The 11,870-nt window shown below is 40.3% G+C and overlaps 1 protein-coding gene across 1 annotated transcript in view; it reads left to right on the forward strand.

Annotated features, from left to right (window-relative positions):
• The window catches only part of LOC137274542 (zinc finger protein GLIS3-like), a 53,000-nt gene extending 43,705 nt beyond the window's left edge, over nt 1–9,295 (forward strand). The window contains exons 3-7 of the mRNA XM_067807785.1: nt 2,481–2,640; nt 3,209–3,519; nt 4,142–4,353; nt 5,456–5,574; nt 5,810–9,295. Coding sequence (XP_067663886.1) covers nt 2,481–2,640; nt 3,209–3,519; nt 4,142–4,353; nt 5,456–5,574; nt 5,810–6,438 — 1,431 coding nt within the window. The 3' untranslated portion in view covers nt 6,439–9,295. The remainder of the gene's footprint in view (nt 1–2,480; nt 2,641–3,208; nt 3,520–4,141; nt 4,354–5,455; nt 5,575–5,809) is intronic.
• Nucleotides 9,296–11,870: the final 2,575 nt, after the last annotated feature.

Here is an 11,870-nt window from a genome sequence, read left to right on the forward strand (position 1 = left end):
TATGAAAATTCTAACAATAGCGACAACAGATACGACAAATAAGGTTCATGATAAAATTAGGCAATATAGTATTTCTTTTTAATTTCTGCTTATTCTTGTTCTGTCACTCCGTTCAACCGGAAGCTGGCAGGAGTAATAGAGGCGAAGAATGATCTGAATACCACGAGTGGCGCTTAAAATGTTCAATAAAACATATTTCACGTGAGTAATTATTAAACATGGGGTAGAAAATCTGAGAGCACAACCAAATGAGGAAATGGGAGTGTACCTTTGATGGTGGTGATATTTTATTTTGAGATGAAAAATATTTTTCGATCCGAAGCAAGGAAAGTACGTTCCCAACCTTTGCTTGCTTTGCTCGCATATATAAAAACTGGTCATTTTCGCTATGCTGTGCAACCCCATTTGCGCTAGAGTTTGCCTGTGCATGAACATGCTTTTTATCATTTATCATTTATCCTTTCTTTCTATATCCATGAGTTACTGAGAAGACATGATTTGCTAGTAGTCATTTATACGATGGGTCAAGCAGTCAGTTTGTCTGGCAGGGTCTTCCAGGGTGTAGACAAATAGGGGTTTGGTTTGACATGGGCTGGCAACATATGAGCTAGTACTGTCTTGGCTTGAAGGAGTTTGGTTCATCTTGTTGTGGACTAACAAGGTTTATTCTACTGGTTTAATTGTTTACTTGTCAAAGAACTAAACTAAGACATTCATTCCCCACAGGGTACAATGTGTGAAGCCCATTCTGGTGTCCCCAAACCTGTTATTGCTGGAATGTTGTTAAAAACAGCACAAAACCAAACTCACTCACTCATTCAGTAAGTGGAATTTAGCAACTTTGGTCTTTTAGGTTGTGGACAAATAAGGGTTTAACTTTACAGGATCTTGACAAGAAGATACTTATGTGGGTTGGTATTGACAGGAGTTGGACTTTCGGGGTTTTGTCTTTCTGTGGAAAAATAGGGGTTTGGTCTAAGAAGATCTTGACAAGAAGGCATTTTGTGTATATGAATACATTTTAATAATATACTACTGATAAGAAATAAGGGAACTAATGAAATAATAGCGAATTTGAAACTGCTTTAAATATCCACTAAATCAATTTTAGGCGTCAAGTTCAATATCTGGTGTGTCCACCATGTTGGGCAACACATTCACGGCACCTTGATGGCATGCTGTTAATCAATTTCCGGATGGTTGCCCGTGGTATTGCCCGCCATTCCTCTTGGAGAGCTGCACCAAGCTGGGCCAGGTTGGCGGGTCCTGGGTCCCTGGCGTACACCCTTCGACCAAGAACGTCCCAGAGATGTTCAATTGGGGACAGGTCTGGGGACTTAAAGGGCCAGTCCAATGTCTGGATACCTTCTTGTCGGAGATAAGCGGAGACAATTCGGGCCCGATGTGGTGTGGCATTATCATCTTGGAATACAAAATTTCTGTCGATAGCTCTAGCCAATGGAGCCACAACAGGACGCAATATTTGGTCAACGTATCGCTGACCAGTCATGGCTCCGTTAATGATGACCAAATCTGATCATCTGTCATGTGTAATCCCAACCCAAACCATGACACTACCACCTCCATATCGATCATGGTCAAGAATTGCTGCTCTGGCATATCGCTACCCGCTCCGACGCCAACGTTTTCTGCCATCTGTGAATCGTAGGCAAAACCTAGACTCATCAGAGAACATGGTGTAACGCCAGTGGCGCATAGCCTGTCCCTGATGCTGCCTAGCCCATGCCAATCTTTGGCGCTTATGGTGAGCTGAAAGGGGGACACCCTTAAAAGGCCGTCTTGCTTTCAGACGAGCTTGATAGAGTTGGTTTTTAACGGTTGAGGTTGAAATGCATCTTCCAGTGAGTGTGCGGAATTCTCTATTGATGGCAGGGGCCGATTTAAACCTATCACGTAGAGCAATTAACGTAATGAGACGATCCTGTCGTGGTGTTGTTGATTTTGGTCTACCACGCCCAGGTCTCGTTGCAACCCCACCCGTTTGACGGTACTTATCCCACAGGCGTGAAATTACACTTTTTGATTTACCTATCTGCTGGGCAACTTCACATAATGATGTCCCCCCCCTCTATCATCCCCACAATTCTCCAGTTTGTTGCTTCACCGAGATACTGCCTCGGAGGCATTTCTGTCAGTAAGTGTCAATCTCTATTGCATTAGTGATTGCGACTTCTCCAGTACATTTACAGGAGTTAACTTCTGTATACACGTGTAGCACGTGCTGGGCATGCATTACGAGAAATTCCATTGTCATTGGATGTTGCGTTTGGAAGATATGCCACGATAACGAACCCTGTCACAGTCAAAGTCTTCTACATTCACTTTCTTGGTTCCCTTATTTTCTGTTGGTAGTATATATATAAACTAGTGTGCATTGGTATTGACAGGATTTGGACTGTCAGATCCCTGTCTAGCTCAGTGCCTACATGTTACTTAGTCTCCCTGTTTGTTTGCTGCAGATTCAGCTGAGTGTGCCTGAACATCCGGTGCTGGTGAAGGATGAGGCCTCGATGGAGGGAGGCAATCCAGGCTACTCCACACACAATCGACATCCAGTCACAAATGGAGGAGGAACTCCTGGGGACGACGAACAGGTGCTCGCCTTGGGCAGCAAATCAAGTAAGTGGCATAACTTCACAGTGTTTCACACTAACTGATATATTATTCTGGAAAGCTGCTTTTAAGATTGCATTGTTCAAATCCATTCCAGTGGTAAATGAATCTGGGGAGAGTGAATATATCTAGGAAGATGGTCCCCATAAGGTTTCAGTGTGTGGTGCTACTCAAAGATGTAAAGATCAGATAATTGTTTGTTATTAGTCCAGGCCAATTCTAATTTCTTGTGTTTTTGCAGATCCGCCGATAATATTTTTTCAAGAATGAAGAAAATGTTTTTACTGGACAAAAATGTAAACTTACAAGAAAATCTTATTTTAGATTGGTTTTTGCCCCATATACACTTGATTAATTGAGAATAGTAAAATTTTCTTTTTAAAGGAACTGTCCTTTGACTGGTGATTTTTGCCCCCTTTGCCTTAGGGTTTTCTGAGGACAAAAAAAACGAGAAATAAGATCGGTCTGGTCTTACTGTTCTTAATCGATGAAAGATTCGCGTTTTCTTTGCTTGTTGTACATTCTTTAAACAACTATTTTAAAGATTGTTTTTATGTTACATGTTAATTTTCAGACAATATGGCTCCTGGAGTTGCTCCGTCTTCTGGAAGCGGGCACTTCCACCACTTGTCTTCCCAGCACTTGCCACTCTGCCTGACAACCAAGGATCTTCCACCTTCACTTCCTGTCTACTGTGGGACATGCACACAGCATGATGTCATCATCTCCCAGGATGCACTGCAGCCTGGAGTCATAACATCCTGCTCAATGCCACTCTCCATGCCACCACCTATTAATGAGCCAGTGATGATGACATCAGTGATTGGTCCCTCAAGTGTCCCCCTCCCGCCTCTAGTTGACCTTCCAACTATTAAGTCAATGAAGGTAGCTGAATTAAATAATGCATGTAGTGTTTAGTGGCTGCACCCAAGGTGGATTAGTGTCTCCAATTGTTCGTCTTCAGTGCAGGTTAAAGTGATTATTTTTGGGGAGTTTCATTGGCTTATTGTGATATTGATGTGGATACAATGGACACCAACACCTCAGATGTTCACAAACTTGGCACACTTACATATCATGAGCTGTAAATCTACAGTATTGAGTATTATTGCCAGTATGAAATTAGTTACAGATACAATACATTGCAGCCTTTGTGTCAGACTTTCTCATGCTGTATGATTGGCTTTTTTTCACTGAATCACTGGTAGCATGGGAGAAATTTCCATTCTGTCTCAAATTTCACATTCACATTGGTCAAGTTTGTTATTCCCCTTTCAATTGTTGAAGGTATGTGATGTAGTAGAATAGTCGTATACATGATATAATAGAGGGATTTCGTTTTTGCACCTGTAGAATTTAGGAGGTGAATGGATTTCGATATCCTAAAATTCAAAAGAAAGGTTTGACTGTAATGGAATTATTTGTTTACATGTTAGAAGCTTGGGACAAATGTAGAATTGATAATAACATCATGAGATAATGTTGTAACAAAATGTGTCATGTTTAGCTGCAGTTATCTCCCCCTGATAAGGAACAGATGTCACCTCCAGATGGAGCGGAGTGGGAGTGTAGATGGATGCAGTGTGAACGTCGGTTCTCTGCTCTGGATGATCTGGTCAATCACGTCAATGACCAACATGTCAAAGTGGAGCGCCCGGATGTTGACTACCAGTGTAAATGGACAGGATGTCCCCGGCAGGGAAAAGGCTTCAATGCAAGGTGGGTTTAGCCTCCAGATCACTGTCCCTGTATGGATCTCATGCTTGCTAAAGTCAGGTTACCAAATTAGGATTGGGAAGTCACCGGGGGCTGCTCAGCTGAGTGATGAAAAATGAGTGAGTGAGTGAGTGAGTGAGTGAGTGAGTTTAGTTTTACGCCGCACTCAGTAATATCCCAGCCATATGGGGGCAGTCTGTAAATAATCGAGTCTGGACCAGGCAATCCAGTGATCAACAACATGAGCAACGGTCTGCACAATTGGGAACCGATTACATGTGTCAACCAAGTCAGCGAGCCTGACCACCCGATCCCGTTAGTCGCCTCTTACGACAAGCATAGTCGCCTTTTATGGCAAGCATGGGTTGCTGAAGGCCTATTCTACCCCAGGAGATTCACGGGTCAAAACTTAAATGTCGCTCATTGTTGTTTTGACCATTTACTCCTTGCACTGACACCATGGGTTTGGAGACCTTTCTCTCAGTGCGGTGGCTGTTATCTTGATTTGGGGGGTAGGGGTGTTAGTGTCCATTTTTGCTAGGGTTTGTTTTCTCTGTTCCTGAACTTGGGTCCCAGTGTGATGAGTAAATATTTCATATCACGATCAAGCTATCCAACCATCCCCTCAATCATGGGTCAAAAATTGGGACTGGATGGTCACTGGGTATCATTCTGCTGGGATGTGATGGTCAGAAATGAGGGAGTGAGTGAGTATGATTTTATGTTGCTTTTAGCAATATTCTAGCAATGTCATGGTGAGGGAAATGGGCATCACTGTTTGTGTACCAATGTAGGGAGTCAAACTTTGGACTTAAGCATGAAGTGCAAATGGCTCAACAATTTGGCTATTGTTAAATGTCTCAGAGGGTGAAAATGAGGATTAAAGTGCTGTTAAGCTAGATGGTACAGGTCATTATCCAATGGTTTAGACTTCATTATGTACTGATGAAGGTGGAGTATCTCTAACTAGTACAGAAAAGATTTTTCCTATGCCCAGTCCCTTCCTGCCTTTACATGGCTTGCTCGAGTAGCGCAACACAGAACTGTTATTAATGACGAAGCAGTTTTGTGATATTATCTACATGGGATGTGATACTGTTGACAGATACAAGATGCTGATCCACATCCGGACTCACACCAATGAGAAGCCTCATCGATGTGGTCTGTGTGGCAAGTGCTTTTCACGCCTAGAAAACCTCAAGATTCACAACCGATCTCACACAGGTAATATACACCTCATTCTGGACACAAGTTGAGGACAACTAACTTCTCTTGTGGTATCTTATAACTATAAATCAACATTGTGACTTTGTTGTTTCTGTGTCAGTGTATGCCAACAGTGTTGATCATGGTTTAAAACATAAATCACTGCATTTTGAGGTCCAGTCCTGAAGTTAGTAAAGACAGCTGGACTTGTGTGCATAATATTAAACAACAAAGTCTTGGATTTGTGTTTCAGGAGAGAAGCCATATGTGTGTCCAGTCCAGGGCTGTCACAAAGCATACTCCAACTCTAGCGACCGTTTCAAGCATGTGCGCACACACCAGGAGGAGAAACCATATGTGTGTAAGATGCCAGGATGTCATAAGCGCTACACTGATCCAAGCTCGTTGAGGAAACACGTGAGGACAATTGGACACCATTTCCGTGGTGATGGATCAGTAACCCCAAAGTTGCAGCGGAGTTCTCCCCCTTCCCCAGTGCCTACTCCTCCAATTACAGTCAACAATCTCATCAATCTTACGCCTTCAAGTGGAATGCTGGGAAGTCTTTCTCCCCACTTCCTGCCACTATCACCCAATATTTTCCCCGTGTCATCACTTCATTCATTGTTTTCACCACCTGTCATAACCTCGTCTCATTCATCATCATCATCAAGTGTCAACTTACCAGCAAATCATTCAGGAATAATTGTATCAGACCCACGAGCCATCCATTCTGAAAAAAGTGATAGTCCCGTCGATATAAAGACTACCTTACCTTCTCCAAGATGCCAAGATGGTCCCCTCGACCTGTCAAGGAGTCCATTACCTCAGCAAGCCAAAGAAGATGAAACATCAGACATGGACTACGTCCAGGTTGACTGACATGCCAGGGGAATGCTTGGCCCTGATCAAGGATGATAGAAAATATTTATTTTTACCCAGAATATTCTGTTTTGTCATGCAAATACGGGAACATTTTATCACCTTGTTTTTTTCAGGCATTGGTACAAGAACAACAAAGAATAAGTCTTGATAGTATCAGCAACATTGAGGAGTGTCTTTGGTCTGCTTTAATTTTATTGAAACAAATCCATTCTTCCCTTGTTTTAGAAGTTTCTACAAGCCAATGCCTTTTTTCCCCATTTTTGGAAAATCACTCTACTTTTTATACTTGAAAAGAGCAGTGCAGGAAGAAGTAGTAATATGACAACCTGTCTGCCCATGATGTTATTTCCATTCTCATTATAGTAACCAGCTGATGATTGGTGGAGACACACATACACATCAGCATGTCACTTTGGTATTCTTGGTGATGAGTTTGGCAGCAGTCGTTTTGTTCTTAAGCTCTTTCTTTGTCATCAGCAAATGGTGTAGAAAATCCAGGATCACAGAAATAACCTTGAGCAAATCCCTTTTTGAATTGTGACTATACTTGTCATATGAGCCGACTAATGGGATCGGGTGGTCGGGCTCGGTGACTTGGTTGACGTATGTCATTGGTTCCCAGTTGTGTAGATTGATGCTCCTGCTATTGATCACTGGATTGTCTGGTTCAGACTCGATTATTTACAGACCTCTCCCATACAGCTGGAATATTGCTGAGTGCGGTGTAAAGCTAAACTCTCTCAATCACCCCATGTTGAATTATGTTATCAGTCCAGGAAGTTGCTGTTCAATTATCTAGTTGACACTAAGACAGTGGTGCCTACCTGGATACCTGTAAACTACATTATGGTACTGTTATATCTGTGAAGAGGTAATGCTGTTGGAACAATCATTTCTGGTCTGACATAAGTGCTATGTTTTATTTATTGTATCTGACTCTCATTTTTGTGGAGATTGTTTGAACTGATTATATTTATGGTTATGTTACATTATTCAACAAAATGCTCATTTAGGCATTAAACTGGAGAAAGAAATGTATGTAAGGGAGGTAACTCCCGCTTGTTCCAGTACTGACAGTTGAGGGGCAGTGTTGGGATTTATCATGAGATGATTGGAATCTTATGTCACTTTCTAAGTGAAAAGCATGCAGATATATATATTGACAGTGCACTTCAGTGAGCGGCATTCCCTTATCTGCATAGGCAGTAGACTTGTTAGCTCTAGTATTGTTTATTTACTATCTTGTGTTCTTGTTTTGCTGTTTATTAACAAACATTCTGCTCCATTTAAGAATGTACATGACTTTTAAGTGAAGTGTGTTGAAGTAGGTACATAGGTGTGCTCTACAAATATAACTGTTTTGGAAAGTTTCTATTTGAAACTGAAATTTGAAGTGTGCATATTAGTGCTACTAGTTTCATATGATCTAAAATATAATTCACATGTGCTGCAGAGTTGATTAGAGTTTTGTCAGAGAAATTTCAAACGGGGGACTAGTCATTTCTTACCTGGGTGGAGGCTAACTATTAGAGATGATTTGCTTTTATTCAGACTTGCATCCCCATTAATTACTTACCTGTAGAATAAGTGACTGGTCTCTTTGATCTACTCACCCATAGAATAGATGACTGGTCTCTCTGATCTACTAACCCGTGGAATAGGTGACTGGTCTCTCTGATCTACTAACCCGTGGAATAGGTGACTGGTCTCTCTGATCTACTAACCCGTAGAATAGGTGACTGGTCTCTCTGATCTGCTAACCCGTAGAATAGGTGACTGGTCTCTCTGATCTACTAACCCGTAGAATAGGTGACTGGTCTCTTTGATCTTACAGGGGGCTCCAAGTCAAAGCCAAGGACATGCTAGATGTCTGAATACTCAGTCAGAAAGGTATTCAAATATATGTCCAGGCTCAGATTTGCAGTACTTTTCTAATCTGTGATTCTGCATATTGTGATAGAGAAACGTGTTTGTAGTGTAGCCTTGTTAGTTGTTTTATTCGTCAACTCAAAGAATGTTTTATTTAACAAAAACTCAAGGTGCATGCTACAAAATATCCCAGCATGTATGTCCACATACATGGCCATAGCTTGGAGACTTGTTCCTGACTCATTGCCCGGTGTCACTGGTTTTCCAGTCATGGAAAGAAAATAAATGCTAATAATTTGTTTCAGAGAAATCATTGTTTCTGTTTATATGTCAAGTCAGTTTATGTTTTTTGTTTGGAAACTTGCCTTCATATGATTCTGTGTATTTTTGAAAACAGGAACGTATTAACAGTCATGTTTAGAAAAAGTTCCTCATTTGAATCTGTTTGTCCCGTTGTAAGCTTGACTTTGTACATTCAGTGGCCTTTCTGAGCCATCATGAGGCTTGAGTTATTCAAGTTTTGTGTTCAGATTTCTCAAGTTACCAGATGTATGTGATCAAGTTATTTACCTTTTCATTCATAGTGACAAATTTGGGATTGGTGACTTGCTCAGGGATTTAGATCATTGTCTGTAGATTGAACATGATTTTCTGTCACAACCATTGTAAGTTTACCTCAGCCCACAGGCAAATTGTAGCACAAATGGGGCGGTGCCCCATAGAGAATATGACAAATCTTCTCATATGCAAGCGAAATGAGCAAAGGTTGGCAACATACTTCCATCGCTTCGGATCGAAAAAATATTTTTCGTGTCAAAATATTGCCACCATCAAAGGTACACTCTCATTTCTTCACTCGGTTGTGCTCTCAGATTTTCTACCCCATGTTTAATAATTACTCACATGAAATATGTTTTATTCATATTGAATGATTGAATGGTTGAACGGAGTGACGATGCAAGAATAAACAAAGATTAAAAAGAAATACCATATTGCCTAATTTTATCATGAACCTGTTGGAGATTATTTGTCATTTCTGTCGTCGCTATTGTTACAATTTTTGTAACATTGATTCTACGTAAAAACACTTCTGGGGTAATGGGCAAATGAAGCAGGGGAGGTAACTGTAAGTGTTCCATATGGAATAATAACCTCCTGTCCCTTCACTCAGTTGAACCGGAAGCTGGAAGGGGTAATGGAGGTGAAGAACTGTCTGATGAATCACGAGTTGCACTTAAAATGCTGAATAAAAAGTATTTCACATGAGTAATTGTTCAACATGGGTTTGGAAAAGTGAGAGCAGAACCAATTGAAGAAATGGATATATACTTTTGATGGTGGTGATATTTTATTTTATGATTATTATATTTTATTATATTTTTCGAAGTGAAGCTAGGATACTACATTGCCAACCTTTGCTTGCTTTGCTCGCATATAAGAAGACTGGTCATTTTCTCTATGCTGTGCAACCCATTTGCGTTACACTTTGATTGTGCTTAGCCATTAAGCATAATTTTTCAATTCATGTATGCTGTCTGTATGTAAGATCTTCAGCAGAAAAGGAGCTGAAGTACTGGAAGTTAACTTGCTTCCCTTCACCCTTGTACATGGAGCCAGGCTAATCCAGTCTTCTATTGCTACGCAGAGTTCAATCCCTTAGCCATGCCAGGATCTTATGGTTGTCAAACATTGGTCACTTGTTCCCCATTATGTTTGTAAGTTTCTTGGGGTGGAGGGGTAGCCTGATAGTTAAAGCGTATGCTCATCACGCTGAAAAGGATTAACCAGATGGGTTCAGTGTGTGAAATCCATTTTTGGTGGCTGTCATGATATTTCTGGAATATTGCTAAAAGTGGCATTAAACCATTCTCACTCTAAGTTTGTCCAAGTCATATCCTTACTCACACGGGTAACCAGTATGATCATCAAGACTGTAAACCTTTTGACTATTCCCACATTGCTTCCTTTGTTGAGTTTCCCACACGACTTTGAGAAATCCTTTGAATATGTGTTTACGAAAATGTATTGAGTCACTTTTCAACAACTGACCTTATGGTATTGTAAGTCAAATGAGTAAGTACAGAAGAAAGTTGTGCTTATATTTCGCCAATGCCTTGACAGACAATGGGCAAGAGTTGGCTGTACATGGTACATCTTCTTTACTATTAATATGGGGAACAGTTTGGTGTAGCTGCTAACACTGTTATCAAGCAAGCGTTGTACGATACTAAAAGAAAGGCTTATGCATGAGTAAAGTTTGTACAGCAGGTTGATGAATGTGACTGATCAAGATAAGGTTAAAGAAATCGTTGTCCTTCACCTTTGTATATCAGCTACACACTGGGCATATCAACTACACAGCAAATACATTTAGCCGTCATATTGCTGGGATATTGCCAACAGCTGCATAAAATCATACTCACTCAATCACTCTTTTGTAGCGAAAAATTCCAGTTTCTTTTATTTTCCAAAAAATGCCTGAATCAAACAATCTCCATGTTAGGTACACAATGCCATAGTGTCAGCATAACCTTGGCAGAAATAGTCACCAACTATTACAATGTATGTCAATATTGTAATCATCAGAAACAAGTTTCTTTTTGCCTGAACCCTTTTTGGTATTGTTAGTGGGAATAGAGGATGTCTGCCGCAGATAAGGCAAAATAGTATTTAATTTCTATTCATGGAATGTGACATTGCATTTAAGTGCTGTGGCCAGTTGTTTTTTGTGTTTATTACTGTTTTTAAAATATATGAACAATATATATTAAACAAATTGAAGGACAAATCCAACATTAACATGTGTTTCATGATGGCTATGTGTCAGGTATTCATTATACTCACAGTACTGTTGTATGCATAAATGACTGACTGTATCTTCCAAGATCCTGTTACCATTCCATTCAGATTTTAATAAGTGGACAAACTGAACAAGACTTGAATATACATGTTAAAGTGTCACTATATCATTAGGGATGAAACGGTATGCTCTTATTACTTGTACCTTGTATTACAGTACAAGGCCTGTGGTTCAGTCCATTTTGGCTTAGTATATGTGAACTTACATTTAGGAAAATTGCAGACATCTTGCAAAGAATTCTGACGTGATTCAATTTCTAGACATTTAGAAAACGTTTAACGAGGTTGATAAAATGATGGCATAGAAATTGAAATTCCAAAATATTTGGAGTGCATTAGTTTACCAAAACAAAGACGGTGTACTTTTTCACCCCTATATATACTATCAATAGTTAATTCTTGCTTGAAATGCATTTTATAAGTTTCTGGTTGTCAGCATTTTTTGCAGAATTGCATACTCTCACTAGTGCAGACTGTGACCTGAATCTGGATGCTATACATCTCTCTGAAATCCATGTCGTAACAAACCATGCATGATGTGTAGTAGTATCTATCTCCTTGTGGGCATTCCATCTTTGAACAAGTAACCTCTGCTTGCTGTGTGAGGTGATGAAATTGATCAGGCACACAGGCTCAGTGACTTATTTAGTTGAGTGTTAATGTATCCAAACGGCCTGGGATACTGCTCATAAAATACAGTG

Source organism: Haliotis asinina, chromosome 2, assembly GCF_037392515.1.
Source record: "Haliotis asinina isolate JCU_RB_2024 chromosome 2, JCU_Hal_asi_v2, whole genome shotgun sequence".
In the NCBI taxonomy this organism is placed as follows: domain Eukaryota; kingdom Metazoa; phylum Mollusca; class Gastropoda; order Lepetellida; family Haliotidae; genus Haliotis; species Haliotis asinina.